At 40.8% G+C, this 20,188-nt stretch overlaps 1 protein-coding gene across 6 annotated transcripts in view; it reads right to left on the bottom strand.

Annotated features, from left to right (window-relative positions):
* The window catches only part of etv1 (ETS variant transcription factor 1), a 142,752-nt gene that overhangs the window by 49,308 nt on the left and 73,256 nt on the right, over positions 1-20,188 (bottom strand). For 5 of the 6 annotated variants that reach the window (XM_043689841.1, XM_043689839.1, XM_043689840.1 and 2 more), the window contains 2 exons: positions 16,348-16,536; positions 14,411-14,658 (listed from right to left, as the gene is read on the bottom strand). In XM_043689841.1, coding sequence (XP_043545776.1) covers positions 14,411-14,658; positions 16,348-16,536 — 437 coding nt within the window. The remainder of the gene's footprint in view (positions 1-14,410; positions 14,659-16,347; positions 16,537-20,188) is intronic. The other variant, XM_043689844.1, reaches the window with a different exon arrangement.

Here is a 20,188-nt window from a genome sequence, read left to right as displayed (position 1 = left end):
CCTGCTCTATTATTGAAGAAATGGTATATAAAAGGATTTAAAGATCATTTAAAGGCTTGATCATCAAGTGGAAGGGAAGGATGGGCAAGTCTTTATTTTATAATTAACTATTATGATTATCATAGCAGGATAAAATAAGAATTGCAAATTTCACTGAGTATCCTTTAAATTATTGTCTCACAGAGAAATGCTGTGCTGGGTTTTCCAAAGAATGGTACTCTAGTCTTTTTTTATACACCACAAAAGAGCTTTGTACTGCTGACAGGAAATTCTGATCAAGATCCCTTAACAGATGTGGAGTTGTACGTCCATTATGACAGCTCTCTCGGAGTGCAGAAGTGTCAGGGGAATGTAAACCACTCCATGTTTTTCACAACAGTTACCTCCTTGGTTCTGAAATTTACAATTTCAATAGACAGTGACTTCAACAGCTGCTGTCAAACAGTAAGCCAGGTGAGAGTCGGAAATTCTGGTGCTGGAAAGCACAACAGGTCAGGCAGTATCCGAACAGCAGGAGAGTCGACGTTTTGGTCATACGTTCTTCATCATTCCCGATGAAGGGCTTATGTCTGAAATGTTGACTCCCCTGCTCCTTGGATGCTGCCTGACCTGTTGTGCTTTTCTAACACCACACCTTCTGACTGACTCTCCAGCACCTGCAGCCTTCACTTTCTCCCAGGAAGCCAGGAGAGGTTAGGATGGCACAGGGTAAGGTGCCAGGTGGTTAAGAGGCAGTGTGCCAGGTATGTAAGGTGCCAAGTGGATATTGTGATAAATGGATCAAGTGCCAGGTGGGTAGGATTCCAGGTGGTTAGAGGGTAAGAGCCCAAGGCAGCCAGGTTGGTGATGGGATGTTCAGAGTACATCAGAATGGCTGGGAGCAGACTGGTCTGGCATTGCGTGGAGGTGTCAGGCTATATCAAAGAGCAGTTAACAATCAATCATATTCTGAGACTCTGGGGCCTCAAGTAGGCCTGACCAGGTAAGGATGGCAGACTTGCTTCCCAAAAGGACAGCTGAATTAGATTGCTGTTTATAACACAGTCATGGTCACCACTACTGAAACTGGAGGTGGGTTTTGCCCTCCTTTGAGGTAGTGAAGGACAAATAATTTGATGGTTTGTGCCCAGAAAGGTACTTGTCCCCTTCCTGCCACCCTAGCAATTAAGTTCTGGACAAGAAGGTCCCTAATGATCTTCTTAACCTGTCATCTACTAAGCCCCTTGAGTGGTCAATTACCAGTCATTTATGAGCGTCAACACATCAAAGACCTGAATACCTATTTGCCCAGGATGTGGGAAAATGCTTTTGCAACAGGGAAATCAGGGTGACCTGGCTACGAGGTGTCTTGGGATTCAGGCGTGGCTCCATTTGTCACAGTCTAGGTTGAAATCATGGAGGGGGTGGGACTCTGTGGGAGGCAAAGGATGGGAGGGGTTGATGATAAAAGCCATCTCTTTGCCCTTGCTTCTGAATCTCCTGATACTTGCCCTAACTCAAATTCTAACCATAATCACTGTTCTCCTGGTTTCCAGCCAAAGATTCTCACCTCGAGCAAACAATAAGACTTACCTGCCTACCAATAAAGCTCTTCATGGCTGTGCAGCCTAAGCCTCCATTTCCCTGAGGTTGTAGAATACTAATAGGCCAGCAGTCTCAAGAGAGCCGGACTTCAGTGTTGAGGATTTATCTCGGTTCAGAAGCTTGCTGAACATCACTTAAGCACCTAATTTGTACAGTATCTGACAATCTTTAGTACTGGTGGGTGCAAGGAGTTAGTCACCCCTAAAATTGCCTATGCCAACAGTTTGTGCACAGAGTAGTAAATCCTGGCCTAGCTTTTAATTCCAGTTTATGTTTTCATTAATTAAATTCAGATTCCATGAGCAGCTATGAACCTGTGTCCCCAGTTAATTGACGTGGGTCTCAGGGTTATTCGTCCAGTGATGTTATTGCCTTACCACCACCTCCGTCTATAAATACAGAGTTGTCAGGAAAGATCAAGCATTACTTAACATTGATAAAATATAAACTATGCTCCTTAGGGGATTGTGCTCCTCCCTTGTCTTTTTTTTCTGGTTCTGTGGGCCTCATAGTGTGGTTCCCAAGTGTGAAAACATTGAATCAGTCCTTACATGGATCGTTTCATAAATCAAGCTATTGGACCATCACTTATCAACAATAAATTCAAGTAATTGTATTAGCAGAGTGGAAGTGGTTTGAAGAATATTCCAGAATCCACTTCTGCATTTATGGTTTGGCTGACTATAATATGTTTGTTATGACTGAAATCATCCATTTAGAGCAAAAAGGATCCTGTTATGTTTCAAAACTGAAAATATTTGTGACAATTATTTTCTCCACATTCATCTTTCACAACTGCATCCAAAATAATAGGATGGCACAATATAATTTTCGGGTGAATATGTCCTTTCACTGTTGCTTGTAGCAAAACTGGAAACTTTTGAGTCGATTTTCCAAGGGCATATTCTCAGTCTCTTGCTGTGACTTTGACAGAGATTCACAAAAACTCCAGAATAAAGGCAGAAATAGTATTCCAGATTGTAAGCAAAAAATAATGGTGAATGATTAAAAGATCTTGACATTTATCAAGGACACAATTAAATAGCAAGCAATGGATAATTCCCCAAACGTTGACATTCTTAATTTATGTGCAGGAGGATGAGCATCTACAACTGTCTGAAATCCTTTCGCATGCTGAAATAACTAGAATTTAAAACCACACTCAAGCTATTGCCACTTTTCTCTTGGGACGTGAAGGCAGATAAAGCAAGGGCATCTGATGGATTTGACTTTCTGCAAACTGCCAACAGGGATTCCTGCGATCAAGGGCTTATTGTCTGAAGAGAGGTTGAACAGGTTGGGCATGTACCCATTGGGTCTGGAAGAATGAGAATTGATCTTTTTGAGAAAACATCATATCTTAAGGGCATTTGATACAGTGGGAGCAAGGAGGATGTTTCCACTTGTGCGAGAGACTCAAAGCAGGTGACAATTGAAGAATAAAATATCTTCCTTTTAAGCAGAGATGGAGGGTTTACTTTCCCCTCAAAGCATTATTAGATGTGTGGAAGATAGAAGAGACATTTAACATCATCAACAACACCCTCACAGGCATAAAGTTCACCAAGGAGGACGAAACCGACAACAAACTCACATTCCTGGACGTCACAGCCAGAAACTCTAACCACCTTACCATACATCAAAGAAGTTTCAGAAATGACAGCCAGACTACACAAACCCACCAACACTCTCAAACAAAAACTAACAAACCTAAAATACCCAGTACAACCCATGGACAAAACCAACATCATCTACAAAATTCTAAGCAAGGACTGCCACAAACACTACATAGGACAAACAGGAAGAAAGTTAGCCACCAGGATACACGAACACCAGCTAGCCACAAAAAGACACGACCCTCTCTCCCTTGTAGCCCTACACACGGATAAAAAAACCCACCAATTCGACTGGGACAACAATCTATCCTGGGACAGGCTAAGCAAAGACATGCCAGAGAATTCCTAGAGGCCTGGCACTCCAACCACAACACCATAAACAAACACATAGATCTAGATACCATCTATCAACCCCTCAGAAAACGAACAGGAAATGACATCACCACAAACCTCAGGAACCCCATCAAGGACAAACATATAAATACAAAGCAGGAGACAACAGCTTTGCTTCACTTGGAGGTCACCACTGATGATGTTACCTAGCCAGGTAATGAAATGTCTGGATATCAAATCTACAGCTCAGCGAGTAAACCTACACCCTATATATTCCAGAACTGACAAAAAAACTAAATTTATTCAAAGCAGGCAAGTTGTAATGGTTGCAAGTTCTGCAATTTGCAAGTCCCACATCCAGCCCCCAGTATGTCACATACACATAAGTTTATCAAGACCTTATATGGGTTCAAGATGGAAATGCAGATTAGAGAATTGGATAGAGAGGTTGGTGTGTCCAAATTGTGGCATTCTCCAATTTCTGGTCAGTAAAAATAACTAGATCAACATCTTTGTCTCAGGCCTGTTGCATCGCTCCAGTGTCACTCAGCACAAGCTGGAGGAACAGCATCTCATTTCCCACTTGGGGACCTGGCAACCTTCAGGAATCAATGTGGAGTTCAATGATTTTAGGGCCTTGACATCATCTTCCATATCCTTTATTCACTCGCAGACCCCTGGCCCTGTCATAACCAAAAGCCCTTCATCAGGAATAGGTAGTGATGAAGGGCTTTTGCCCAAAACCTCGATTTTCCTGCTCCTCGAATGCTGCCTGACCTGCTGTGGTTTTCCAACACCACTCTAATCAAAACAGTAGTTGGGAACATGACTTGCCATTGAGTTGCCATGGACAAGACATTTTGGAGTTCCTTTTCAAAAGGTTCCCAAAACCAGACAAAGACTCATAATCCTCTGTGGGGACAGCACCTGGGTGACTGTCTGTGCAAAATACACGCATTCTCCTTGTGCTTGCATGGGTTTCCTCCAGGTGCTCCAGTTTCCTCCCACAGTCCAAAGATTTGCCCGTTGGGTGGACTGACCATCCTAAATTGTGTATAGAATTGAGGGATACACAGGCTAGGCGAGTTAGGTGTGGGAAATGTGGGGTAGGGGGCTGGGTTTGGGTGGGATGCTCTTCGGAGGATTGGTGCAGACTCAATGGGCTGAATGGCTCATGTTTCATGACCCTCACAGAGGATTCTATGAACTCGAGGCACCTGGCATCAAGGCCCAACAACCATTTGTGAATGGCTTCAGAATCCTTCTGACCTTGTGGGACTCTGGCCTGTGTATCTAGCCTTGATGAAAAGAAAATTGCAAGCCAACCATTATTTCAAAGATTAACATTTTGAACTGTTCTGACTGTTTCCAACAAGAATCCACACTTAATAATTAATATTCCCTCTATTTCCAAATTTTACATTTGGGATGTAGGCATAAGGAAAGCACTTATTGCACACCCATTCTTTTCCTTGATGAAATGGTAGAGTACCACCTTCATAAATTACTGCAGCTCCAATGAGAAAGGTACCCACATAATGTGTTTCAAGAACATAAGGCAGTGACAATGAAGAAAGAGTGTCGTGAGTTCAGGTTCCCTTGACTGGAGATCTTTGAGGTGACAGGGTTACCATAATCTGTTTGCAGACTGTTTGAATAAGTAAACAATAAATAGGACCTGTTTGTATATTATTCATACAACCTACGTGAGAGGGTAGGAGGTGTGTGAGGGCAAATGTTATTCTGGAGGTTGAGGTGTCACTGTTCGTTTATTAAATTAATGAGATGCACAAAAGGTTCCTAAAGTAAATTAAGTCTCCATACTTTGCATTGTATTTGACTCTTCCCATCAGTTCAATTTTTAAACTGTCAACTTTAAACACTTAAGGCATAAGTAACAGCATGCTACACTGGGTTCTCATTTTAGACACTGGCTGTATCTCTTCCAATTTGTCTCTATGAATGCAGTGCCATATTCACATCAATTCTCCAATACATTCCACATTAACTTTGACAACAGGCTCCCTCACAAGCTATGTGTGTTGACGAATTCTGGGTGGATTTTACAGCAGGATGGGTTGTCTGCACTCCACTTTGCTATGCCCTCACCATCCTTGCAGACCAACAGATTATCTACTTAACGGACTTAAGGGCATACATGCAAGCTGCCTTGGACCTTATTAGGTCCCTTGGCATATGGGAGTCATGTTGGAGGGTACGCAGGAGGGTGGTGAGCTCATCAGCTGTTTTATTTTATGCAGACCCTCCGCCTTCAATACATCAGTGAAAGTGATTTCGAAAGTTAGCCCATAAATACAAAAGCAAAGAATTGTGGATTCTGACTATCTACAAGAAATAATGGAAAATGCCCACTATCCTTAGCATCTCTGAGAAGTGAAACTGAGTGTTGTGAATGTGAGGTTTGAGGGAATGAAGGCAGGAAAGAAGATGACAATGTTTTAGATTATCTATCCAAATTCACAATGGCATAACGACAGGGACATATGGCTTCCTGCTACCTCTGCTAGGCAACAAGCTGGGTGATGGTTATTCTGGGGACAGAAGAAGGTAAGCCTCACTTTACCCACATAACATACATCACACTTGAATACCAAGGTAGGGAAGTCCAAAACCAGAGGGTATAGGTTTAAAGTGAGAGAGGAAAGACCTAAGAGACAACTTTTTCATGAGGAGGGTGATGCGTGTACAGAATGAGCTGTCATTGGAACTGGTGGAAGCTGGTACAATTGCTTTTATTTAAAAGACATTTGGACACATATATGGATAGGAAAGGATTAGAGGGTTATTGTCAAAACACAGGCAAATGGGACTAGTTTGGTTTGGGATACCTGGTCAGTACTGACGAGTTGGACTGAAGACTCTGTTTTTGTTCTGTCTGACTCTATGACTGACTCAGTGAAGAAATGATACTCAAGTTCAGTGAGAGCTGCAAGTGAGTTTAGACTGTTTTGTGAAAAGACCACAATTCTATGAAACATGTCCTGTGAAGTAAATATGCATTTTGGGTTTTTGGTCATATTATCAAGCCTTATTTTTCTTCAGAATATTAGTTGGACATTGGTAATGTTAAGGTCACATTTGGTATGTTTGTTAAATAGAAGGTCATGAAAATTGAAATCTTTAAGTCTATAAGAAGTAGGAGCACAAGGAGGTTATGCAACTCATCAAGTGTAGTTCACCATTCAATGAGGTCATGGCTAATCTGATAATCCTCAACTCCTTTTTCCTGCTGTATCCCATAACCCTTGATTTTCCGAATGACCAGTAGGTCACCTTTCCATTACCTATCTATTCACCCCAACCCGTCTGACATTTTACATGGATTTTACATCCCACATCTCCTGACATTTTCCCCATGGGCATATCAAAAGTATGCCTTCCTGCTGAAGTCATCCCCATTTCCCTCCTCCTGAAGCTTTATTTTATCTTCCTTAGTTGGTTAGGAAAGAGGAAGTAGATGACTGTGGAGTGTATAGGCCAGTTGACCTTCTGTTAGTCGTGGGTAAAATTAAAAGGGGTCATTTGAGGAACCTGCAAACTCAATGCAGAGCCTTTGCCTAGATCACTTTGAATGATAATACAATGTGAAGAAGTATGGCTATGTTTTCTACATGCAGTCCCAGTGCAACAGGTTCTCCATGGGGATTATGTTTTTGTTAGATTACCCCTTTCGAGTTCATATTCTTCAAGATAAATGATTGAGCACTTAGACTTGCATGAATTAATCAGGGACAGCCAGCATGATGCTAAAAGGGCAGGTCAAATAACTCACTGGGTGGATTATTTTGAGACAATCAAGTATGAATAAAGAGAATGTGAAGAATGTTAAAATCCATTTAAATAAATGCCATTCAAGATACCGTTTCAAAATTAAGGTGAGTGGCATTAAAGCCACTGCTGCTGTATAAATAGAGGGATGGAAAACAGTAATTAAACATAAAATGAGGGGAAAGGCATTCTCCAAAGGTCTATGCTGGTCCCTCATTTTAATTTATTTAATTGACTTGACCATTGTAACAAAAATACTGCTATTAAAATTCACTAATGACATTGAATTAAAGATGTGAAGAAGAATGCAAGAGATAGCAGAATGACACAAACCGCCTACGCAGAGAAAGAATAGTGGCAGACTGAGTTCAGTGCAGAGAAATGTGCAATATTATATGTGGGAAAATGGATAATCTCCCAAACAGGGAGAAAGTGAGGACTGCAGATGCTGGAGATCAGAGCTGAAAAATACATTGCTGGAAAAGCGCAGCAGGCGAGGCAGCATCCAAGGAGCAGGGGAATCGATGTTTCGGGCATAAGCCCTTCTTCAGGAATCCTAAACAGTCAGAATATGAAATTCCAGTCTCAGGACGAAGACATAAATTGACCTGCAGTTTCATCAGGAATTAAAAATATGTTGCATCTCAACTTCCCTGGGATTCTGTGCCTTGTTTGTTCACTTGTAAGACACTCCAAAAGTTTGAAGGGGTAGGGGAGGGGAACAGCAGCCATGGAAGAATCTCCTGTCCAGACTCATCACAGCTCAATGCAGTAGCCCTGATTTCCTGGCAGTTTAACACGCAGGCACATGGTAGGGCTCAAGTGGAATACTCACCCGCAGAGATCTGTGAGAGGCTTCTGAGGATTAGACAAAGGCTCCAAATGTTTAAAAGGCAAGCCACAATGATCTTAAGTAGCTTGATTACCTTGAACAAAAACCCTCTGCCTCTTTGGAAGTTCCCAAAAAAAAATTATTCATAAAGTTGTTGTGTGTGTTCCCTTGGCAAAGTAACATGTGCCCAGTCAGATTTCTAAGCCTTAGTGAAGGCAACCATCATGGCTAAACCCTGATTGTCTCTGAAGCAACTGATCACAATTGGAGATGGGGATTTGTGTTACATCATTTGAATGATAAGGGGGTCCACAACCTCAAAATCTAGCGACTGGTTAGAACCAGTCTTAAAAGAATTCACACAACGGGACCAGAAATGTGAGCCAGAACCATCATTTCAGTTTCAAAGTGCACTGGTCACGTCTACCAACAAAACACCCAGATGAGTTGTGCAGGGAGTGGTGGAACAAGCTATAAATATATAATGGTTTTGCCCGTTCTACAATCAAATGATCTACCCAAGACTTTTAAAGGAATTCATGAGTAGGTTGACAGAGTTAGTGCCCAACTCTGCAGTTGTACACCTGGGGCACTGGCTCTGTCAGGGTATTCATGAGATTAAATACTGATAGGCGGGTAGCACAGCAATGTAGATGCCCTGTCAAGGCTGTCATGATAGGGGGATAAAGACGTTCCTGACTGGAGCGTGAATATTGTTCTTTATCCAGGATGACAAGGAGCCAGTGTCAGCAAATCAGGTGTGGAACAGTACTTGAAACAATGCAAGTACAGTTACATTTAAAAGACATTTGGATAGTTACATGAATAGGGAAAGGTTTAGAGGGGTATATGCCAAATGCAGGCAAATGGGACTCATTTACTTTGGGAAACTTGATTAGCATGGACGAGCTGGACTGAAGAGTCTGCTTTGGTGCTGTATAACTCTATGTATAATTGCTTCTGTGGTTTTAAGTTTGCATGACGACAGGAATTACTTTCAACATTAGCAGGGCTGGCAAACTAGCCATATTAAATCAGTCACTCAGTTCACAACCCACACAATTTCCATTCTCGATGAAATCTATTCTCTCCATTGTTTTTACCATCAGCAAGCCAAAAGTTCTCCACTACATATCAATTTTCCCTTAGATAAAGTGGCTTAACTTCAATTCAACAATCTGTAGATGAGCTCACTGATTCAGAGCATTTGCAAAAGCCCTCACATTTCCTTTAGCTAGCAAGTATCTTTTGTTTTCACTTAATAATAAAGAAAGAGAACATTTAGCTTTCAAAGCTTTCCCTGTGCAGCAGTACAATTTTATTATGGAGAGTGTGTAAATACTCTAATATCTCATGATCAAGGAAAGGAAATCAGTCTCTGAAGATCAAAGCCATCACATAAGACCATAAGAATTAGGGGCAGGAGTGGGAGAAAGTGAGGACTGCAGATGCTGGAGATCAGAGTCGAGAGTGTGTTGCTGGAAAAGCATAGCAGGTCAGGCTGCATCCCAGGAGCAGGAGAATCAACATTTGATGAAGGGCTTTTGCTCAAAATGTTGATTCGTCTGTTCCTTGGATGCTGCCTGACTTGCTGTGGTTTTCCAGCAACACACTCTCGACTAGGAGCATGAGTACGCAATTCAGCCTCTTGACCCTGCTCTGCCATTTGAAACAATCATGGCTGATCCCATTTTGGCATCAACCCCATCCTCCCCATAACCCTTCAACCACATTATTAATTAAAAATCTGTCTACCTCCCCCACCTTAAATTTACTCAATGTCCCTGCCTGCACCACACTCTGGACTAGTGACTTCCACAGTTAAATAACAGGATTCCATCATCTGTGGTATACCATCAGTGGAGTTCAACCTGTTGTAACACAAATGGGAAGGAATGACTAATTGTCTTGTTTTTATTCTAGCAACTGCACCTCAAATTACCTGAAAAATACTCCATCATAGATTCACAAGTTCATTTTGGAACGTAAATTTTAAAACAGGTCTAATTCACTGTTCGGATAAGGAGGAAGAATCTAGTTGGTGTTGTTCACCAGTGCTTTATCCTTTTACATCTAAGCAATTTCCATTTGCTTACAAAATCTGTTCATAAGCTTTAATATCTCCATTATCTCTCTTTAATATCTCCATTAGATATCAGAATGTCGAACAGTTTTAAACCTCAGGCCTGATCCTGACAATGGCAAGACATTTTCAAACTGAGTGTGAGTTCCACTGAATTAAAATCCTTTCTAAATATGAATGTTAGATGTAACCTTACATGATGATATGATCTAGAACCACTTTAGCCGTGTTGGTGGTCAAACTGAATAGGTTTTTCTAATGTGACTGCGGCAGTTTTCTCTGATCTTTGCTTGAATTGCATTTGGCGTTTGAAACATTCTGACTGCAATTCAGACAAAATGAATATCTCTGAAAGTTGAATTCACACCTAATATTCACAATTTTGTTTTTTTTTCTTCTAGTTCCATTTCATTTTCACAGAAACATACACAAGTTTGGGTAGCAAAGCAGGCCATTCATCCAACTAATATCAGCACTTACCATCCACATGCACAAACCATCCTAATCACCTTGATCCTATATCAAACTGTCTCCTTTCCTTTTGATATCTATGAAATGTAACGCTGACTGTCGTATTATCTTTACTGTTTCCCTTTTTAGTTAGATCTTAAACCTCATGTTCACTACTCCCACGATATCCATATTCAGTCAAGTCTCTTCCCATTCCCATTCAGTTAGCAACCTGAATTGATCTCTTTCTATAAATGGAACTGTAACTGATCACTGGGATGTAAGAAGCAAAATCCTAACATTATGTAGAACAACCTTTGCTACGGTAAATCCAAATTGTTCGCCATGCCTTTTAAGACCTCCTACCTAAATCATTTTAACATCTCTTTGCAAGGAGGTAATTATTTTACAAGGTTGTTCCCTGACAATATTTGTCAGATTTAAACTGCCTGAATAATTAACTGATATGGATTGGCATGCAATCATTTTGCAACTACATGCAAATCAAGAGGAAAAGAGGAAACATTTTCATTTTTTTGTTATTTTTTGGCCCACATGTGACAATTTATCTGGATTAAGAAAAAAAAAATGTGCACTGGCCAATTTGGTATGGAAAGAGAAGCAAAAGCAAATGTCAGAAATTTGGTTGCTACAAAAAGAGGTTGCTATATACTTCTTTGTGACCTTGTAAATGAATTCCTTGTATTACCATGTGGGGCTGCTCTTGTTCCCTTTATGTGGCTTGCATCAGAAACTTGAAAGGTACTCACAATGGAAGAAATATTTGAATGGAATGCAGACCAGTCAGCTCCTGTTATCTCTGAACAATGTGAATGGGACATCCTCGATCGCTACACATTAATTGTGCACAAACGCAGAAGAGTGATATCAGTTTACTCTGGGCATGCAGTGATGGTTGTATCAAGTAATCTGGCAAAGGAAGCAGCTGCTAGAATTGTACACCCTAGCCAGTCTAACTGGGAATTCTAGTCTTTCCCTTCACTCCATTTTTATGAATGAAACTCAATGCTGTCTAGCTCCATTCATGCCTGCGTTCAGCTTATGTGCAGAGGCCCCGGGGAGATAGATTGAATCAATCACTCTTGAGTAAAGTTGACATGATCGGGCTAATGTGGCTTCAGCCTTCAATTACTGGTTTAGAAAGACAGCCAGAGTCCATTTGACCTCGTAACACTGTAATGGGAGTATAAATCCGGATTATACTGTTGACATGTGTTGAACTCAGAATGCTGTTGACTGCTGCTGAAATTCTGTGACTTTTGATCACTTAATCTGACAGTGCAACAAAAAAATAAACTTGTGTACATTAATTCTGAGGGTCTACTTCACATGAACACATTATCTAATGTACAAATAGAAATTCAAAGCACTCTCATCACTGCAACAATACATTTCTGGAAAAACTGAGGTACTACAATACAGGCTAACACTGAAATTAATGTCAAATTTGTTTGTCTTTGAAGTCCATTCATTTTAAAACATTTGCCACAAATACATTCAAATATCGCAAATGCATGCCTATTTCATCTAGCTTTTCTTCCTGAATGTATATAGTTACAATATCCCTGAACAATTGTTCATTTCAAAATTTGATGATTTGTTTTATTTTTATGCTAATACAGAGAACAGTATACCTGCACAACAAATACATTTGGTAGCATTTTATATTAAAATTCAGTGTAATTTGCTGTGTTGCACCCAAGTTAATCGAGGTTTTAACCAAGACTGAGTTGTTCTATGGCAGGATGTTTGTTCTTCATATACCTGTATTGATATCTTGATCAGAATATTCAGAGTATGGCATGGGCATTTGGCTTGCCAGGTTGGATCACCCAAGGGTCTACTTGGCATAGGGATGGAGAAAGCTGGGATAATAATGAGGCTAGATGCCAGATTATTGTTGGCTTCAATGGGTATGTTGTGTTTTTAAAAAGTCTGTAGGAATTGAGGTTCAGCTTAATGAGGAAAGCATTAAGTGGTTTTGTTGTGTCCTGACAGGGCAAATGTGTTTGGAATTGAGACACAACCTGCGACCCTAAGTCAAGATGTAGCACAGAGAACTGTAATGAATGCATTCAGTCTGAGAACAAGGAGACTGAGCAAGCAATTAGGACAGGAGTGGATACTGGAAGCATCATGGAAGCAGAGCTGTAACATAATAGGCACTGCATTAGCTGTGACCAATGAAAAGACATTAGTAGGGAATAACAACTCATGGAAAGATACTTTCAGGATCAATGACAAAAATGTAATGATCACAAGGACCAATCAAATTGTGCAGTAAAAGAGATTTGTCTTAAATTATGCATCTAATAAGACTATGTCGATGGAAATGCATATTTTTAAAACTGGCCCTTATAAATATTAATTTAAACAGAATTTCAAAACATTGTTTAATGTAACAATTCTATGTTCTCTGAGCAAATACTACACTGGAATATAAAAGGTGCAGATAATTAAGGCTTTGTTCCAATTTTTGCAGCAATAACATATATCAGCAACACAACAGGGACAAAATATTTGTAAATTGAGAAAACCACACAGTAATGACCTAAAATCTAAATGAATGAGTAACAGCTCAATGGTGGCTCTCTCTTCTCTGAATCAGAGGGAACGGACTCAAGCCCCAATCCACAGGTTGTACAAATAATTCAGTCAAACACCTCATTCAGCACGGTACTGAGAAAGCATAATCTTTTGGATGGCAAATTTACTAAAGTCCACAATTCCCTTTAGGAAGACGTAAAAGATCCCTATGTATTTGAAGAACAATAGAGATGTTCCTCAGATGTAGCGGTAACATTTAACCAAGCAACAACCTCAGAAAAAAAATTTTGTTACATCTCACAGCAGTTTATAGGGCCTTGATGTTGCTACAAATTACTACTTTATTTTCCCCAAGTTATATGAGCAACTGAACTTCAAATAAGTTGCTCATTAGCTATGAAGCACTTAGGGGTATCATTGTTGTGAAGGGTGCTATAAATCTGTGGTTCCTTTTTGATTTTTCTTTAAAGCAGTATTATGAGTCAGCAAAACCACACAACTGTGATTTTTCGTTTCGGGGGACTAAATTAATTTCCCGACAACTAGCTTTCTTTAACTAATAAATATGAAGAAGGAAGTGTTATACAGAAGTGATGTCAGAACAATATGATGATGTGCATCATGTGCAAGAGTTCTAATATATGATAGGCAGTTCAAAGGATGGATAGATGCATTCATGCATATATAGATACATTTAAGCTCACGCTAAAACTAAGCATTAAAGTCAAAAGACACTGGTTGTATAGAGCAAACGTTTTTAAAAAATCTTAGTTTACTTTAGGGTTATGATTAGATTACTTTAAGGAGTTAAGGAAGAACTACACTTAAAGATAAAGAATTGGGAGAAAATAGAGAAAAGCAAGGCCTTCCTGCATGGCCACTACACAACTGTGATAAAGCAACCGCTCATAGAGATGAATGGGTTTATCCTTAATAACCACAATGTCACCGGCCACTTCCACAAAGGGAACACTAGCAATGTGAACCCATAGCACTTTACAAGTGCAAGCACATCAGATAATGCACTCCAGTTGAGGCTCCACAGGGCCTGTGAATGACCAGTAATTCAATAAGCTGCAGCTGAAGATGATTTGTTTCATTGATGCTATTACCTTGGATCTTATTTTGTACATTGGTACTCCAAAGACCACTAACCTGAATCATATGTGTAATCCCGTGGCTCTTGCTTAATCATCATCGGCTGTGGAAAACTCTGGTTTGTGGGCCCACTAATCATGGTGGCATGTTCATAGACTGGATCATGATATTCCTGTTTGAAGCCCTGAGGGGGAAAAGGGATGTTGGGCTCAGACAACTGCCTCTGGTACATCGGACGACCTTCCCTGGGCAGCCCATGTGGAGGTGGGAACGAATGGCACGGCTCCGAGAGCTGACGCCGGAATCTGAAAGTGATACAGAGTAGGAAAGTTTGGTGAAAATTGAAGTATGCTTCATTATTGTCCTTACTAATTGTCCGACACTGATATGGATTGTAAAAACTGAACACCACAGGAAAGATCCAATTACATTCAATGGCAAAGGATTTAACTGAAAATCAGAAGCTTAGTTTGAGACACAACCATAGAAGCAAAGAATTAACTGAGTTTTATAACTGGAGAGGGGGGGGGCGCATATTTTTGACAATAATGACGAACCATTGGTATTTTATACATGTACATCTTTAAGTGAATATCTACAAAACCAGGAGGGCACTAGGTTTCCGCATAACATTCATTCTGTATATATTGTGCAGAACCCCCAGAGAATTTTTTTTTAAATAGACAAATTAATTTCTCAGGGAATAATATCCAAATGTATGATGCAACAAACTTGTTAGCAATAGATTTGTTACTGGATAGATTCCCAAAGGGGGTATACTGGAAGCTCACATGACCTATAGTCATTTTATTGAACTCTGAAGTAACTGCAGATGATGGAAAAAATATTTAGGCATGGAGAAAGACAATTGAAGGCTACAGAGATTGCATTAACATTGCTTCATTTTACAACAATGTAGGAGAAAACAAAGTGCTCCTTAAAGTAAAGCACACTGGTGGGGTGAGGAGGAAATGCACATCAGTGAATAATTACATTAGATTTAATGGGCAAATAACCTTTCCTCGCTCCAAATTTTGTTTGTTTCTTGATTTATAAACAGCAAGTTACAGCATAATAAACTCAAGGTAATTACATTACTGGCATTCATTGTTCAGCATTAATGTCATCACACATCAACAACACAACAGCATACTTTGACAGTGTTGATATTGAGAGCTTCTGCTAGGATGAACAATGTCTCAAAGCAGACTGAAGCTGTGACAGAGTTGATTTCATGACTTGCACTCTCAGCACACAGCCTTTCACCCCAGAAACACTTACTGGGAGCCCAAAAACGATATTCTTATAACACATGTAAAAAGTGATAGTCGTGTGGAATCATTCAAGGTTGTAATAGATTCTTAGGGATTGATATGAAGTACAAACAGCTCCAGATTTGCCTTGCAGTTTTTTGGCTTCATCTGAATTCCTTGAACTCCCACTTTGCAAACATTCCCACATATTTATCATTCACTTGTAGTTGAGAAAACAAGTAAAATCTAACATAACAATTTCCAAGAATGCCATATATTTGAATGATGAATACTATGCAGTGAACTTACCAATGATCTGAAAAACCTGAGGGTGGAACTGGCCTGAGGCCATGACTTTGAACAGGCAGAAGTGACCCCATTTGCTTCTCCTTTCCACTGAAGTTAGTGAAAAAAAATCCTCAAGGTGTTAAGCAGGCCACTGTTACCAATTCATACTACTATGCTGAAAGCAATCTCACTGCCGATATTTCTATATAAACCCAGTGCAGTTTTAGATGCATCTATCTTTGGCTGTCAGCAGCTTTAAATGCAGACAGCAGCCATCCCACACTAACATGTGACAATGCTCCCACAAGAAAGCAATTAACATGGAATTCCTCCTGACTGTACACTCAGGACTTCCTTGTCTCCAGCTTGATTTAGAAGATACTAATGGATGAATTCAGCAAACACTTATTATATCTGAATCAATAAAGGAAATAACTAAGTGTACTTGCTGACCTAGGATCCATTGGATAGGCATTCTCTGGAATGGGCTGGGTGGTAGGCAGATGAGCTGGAAAACTTCGGTCCGGTTTGGGAGTTGCTGCAGGATTAGGTGACCCATGGTGCAAGGGGGAGACTGGTGTGCTGGATGGGGTTGGCGGGTTAGAGGGTTTCAATCCTGCGGGTGGCTTCTGATCGTAGGCACTACAGAAACAGAAACAAGCCCACAAATAAATCAAGAGATTAGAAAACAAAATGTGCTTTCCTCTGTGCCAATATTTGAAGACTACTATCTATAATATCAAATGATTGTCTTAACTAGGTTTGGGCTCTGGGATGGATGGAGGGAGAACGGCTTACATGCATCACTTTCCTCACATACTTAAATGGAAGGGGAAGCCAATCCCTTTACAGGATAACATCTAACACAAGACCTCATATGTGACAATCTGTTTTAAGCATTTAAAAGGAATTCATGCACATCAACGGAAGGAATTCCAGGCCTGCTTGGAAATCTGTACTGAAATTACCGCCCACACCAATAGTCTTCTGTTATGGCACTACTTTTAGGATGGCAAAAGTACACTGATGCCCTGAAACACTAATGTGTAAACTAAATCAGTCAGGGAGTTCGGAAGACTGATAGCCTGGGAAATCCATGAAAAGTTTGAATGCTTGTTGCTACCGGAGGTAGACTTGGAGCTGTCTTGACAACGGCAGCAGCATCGATTAGGAGTTGGAAATTCACTAACTAAATGTGAAAGATTGATTGCTTCATTACCTCTCCTCTCAGATCTTTAACAAAAGATGGAGCTATAATGGTGAAAAACCTTTCTGAACCAATCTCATTGCAAAGCGTGCATTACCTAAGATTGTTTCAGACTTCAAAAATCCATCACCATAAAACCATAAGACATAGGAGCAGAAATTAGGCCATTCGGGTCATCGGGTCTGAACCGCAATTTAATCCTGGCTGAAAAGTTTCTCAATCCCATTCCTCCATCTTCTCACGATAACCTTTGATCACTGTAACAATCAAGAAACTCTCTATTTCTGCCAAAAATACACTCAATGACTGGGTTTCCACGGCTATCTGTGGCAATGAATTCCATAGATTCACCACTCTCTGGCTGTAGAGGTTTCTCCTTATCTCCATTCTGAAAGGTCTTCTCTTTACTCTATGACTGTACCCTCGGCTCTTAGTCTCTCCTTCCAATGGTAACATCTTCCCAATGTCCACTCTGTCCAGACCGTTGAGTATTCTGTAAGTTTCAATTGGGTTCCCCCTCATCCTTCTAAACTCCATTGAATATCGACCCAAAGTCCTCAAACTGTCCTCATATGTTAAGCTTTACATTCCTGGCGTGATTATCAGGAACCTCCTCTGGACCCGGTCCAGGGCCAGTAAATCCTTCCTGAGGATGGGCCCCAAAATTACTCACAATATTCCAAATGTTGTTTGACCAGAGCTTTGTAAAGCTCCAGAAGTACATCCATGCTTTTATATTCTAGCCCTCTCAAAATAGATACCAACATTGTATTTGCCCTCCTAACTACCAACTCCACCTAAAAGTTCCAACTACCTACACAACCTTCAGAGAATCCTGGACTAGGGCTCTCAAGTCCCTTTGCACTCCCTATTACCTGCAACCAGCTCAAACAAGGGCAAGGGTTTGGAAGATTTACACTTGACGAAGTGACTTTATACCTGCCTACCGGATCCAGATGCCTGCCTGAAGAACCTTCAAAGCTGGGCACCTCTCTACCAACCTCCCCGTCTGGTTTCTGATCCAACTTTGATCACGTAGAATCATAGGATACCTACTGTGCAGAAAGCGGCCATTTAGCCCACCAAATCTGCATCGACTCACCAAAGAGCCTAATTGCCCAAACCCACCATGCCCCCACCCTATCCCTATAACCCCGCATGGATTTTTTTACCATGGTTAACCCACCTAAACTGCATATCCCTGGATATTACGGAGAAATTCTTCATTAGCATGGCCAATCCACCTGAACGTGGGGTGTGGGAGGAAACCTTAGTAACCCCTAACCCTGACTCTCTTACCAAGGAATCTGGTGAACTCTTTCCAGGCCTCTCTTATCAACCACAAAACCTTTGTTTCTGTCTCCTCCTCAGGTGCCTAACTTCTCTCTGGATTCAACAGGCCAGTCAAATTTTCACCCCCTTCTAGTGATCTCTGCCTCTCTCCCATTCAAATGGCCCCATCCCCACTTCGCCAGATCAAATTCTATTCCAATTCATATAGGATTCGGCCTGTTGTATCAGCACCTCATTATACTTCCACAATGGGCTTGAAAGCGCATGGGTCTTCAGAGCTCTGAAGACTTACTGACAGTTTTGACTTCTTGGGTATCAAAACGTTTACTCCTTGGGATCGACTGATTAAATTAATGAGGCTGAGTACAAATTCCTGAGGAGCTCAAAGGTTTGAACAGGACATCAACGAGGATATGAATTCTATCAAGGCTAAATTAGACAGCTTCCAGTACAGGCACTGGTTTTGAGGTTCAACTTGATGTAGACTGCATGTCGACGTTGTGCTGCTTGCTAATTACAATCATTTCCAGTCAAATCTAACTATGCCGTTTAGTTGTTGCGTTCTTCACCATAAAACTTTATTTCATGAGAGGCTGGCACAAGGCAACCTGGATGTCATAAAGGAAGGTGGAAGGTGATGTGCAGGTGGTGCAAATCTTCTTGCAAGTCACTGTGATGTGGAAGAAGACAGAAGAATGGTATACCATGGCTGACAGCATGCTCTGAGGTTTACAGGAGCTACAGCAGGGTACTTAGCGAATGTAAGGAAGGAGATGAGAAATATCTTGTTTCTCCCAAAGTGGAAAGCAGACCATCCTGACAGTCAAAAGGCAGCAGGAACAGATAGGCATGGAGGCTGGAGAAGGGGTTTGGTGGTGGTTCTATGCCAGGAGTGAAACTCCGAGAACCTGGATCCTGTGCTATATTGAGTTCAATGACCACATGATTATCCAAGGTCAGTGAATGTATTTCCTACCAACCATCTCACTAGCTTCAACAACTCTTCAATGTATCAGAACCCTGTCCATCACAAACATAACATCCATCAGGATTCTCAATTAACATTCTGAGAGATACCACACACACACACTTTACACTGCTGCAAGACTCTCCGTCTGGTTTCTGATCCACACCTCATGGAATGCATGATTTTCAACCATAAATGCCATACCTCAAAACTGCACAGCACTCAATGTTGCCCTCTCTTGGGATAAAGTAGCAGAAGACTGGAATTGGCAGGGGTAAACTGGCATGGGACAGCTGCATATCCTTATTCCCGTTAAGAGACAGTGCTTACAATCACTGAGCAACAATGACTGAGGCCATGACCAGAGTTGGTACAACCCATGTACGTTGACAATACCCATATGTTTTTACTCTTCTTCTCACACCCATTTTATTCTCATTTCACAATCCCCCCTGAAGATATTATAAAATGACAATTACGGATTTTAACTTTCTAAACATCGACTGGGACTGCCATAGTGTTAAAGGTTTAGATGGAGAGGAATTTCTTAAGTGTGTACAAGACAATTTTCTGATTCAGTATGTGGATGTACCTACTAGAGAAGGTACAAAATTTGACCTATTCTTGGGAAATAAGGCAGGGCAGGTGACTGAGGTGTCAGTGGGGGAGCACTTTGGGGCCAGCGACCATAATTCTATTTGTTTTAAAATCATGATGTAAAAGGATAGACCAGATCTAAAAGTTGAAGTTCTAAATTGGAGAAAGGCCAATTTTGACAGTATTAGGCAAGAACTTTCGAAAGCTGATTGGAGGCAGATGTTCGCAGG

This window comes from Chiloscyllium plagiosum, chromosome 5 (genome assembly GCF_004010195.1).
Source record: "Chiloscyllium plagiosum isolate BGI_BamShark_2017 chromosome 5, ASM401019v2, whole genome shotgun sequence".
NCBI lineage: Eukaryota > Metazoa > Chordata > Chondrichthyes > Orectolobiformes > Hemiscylliidae > Chiloscyllium > Chiloscyllium plagiosum.
This window is presented reverse-complemented; position numbering and strand designations above follow the sequence as displayed.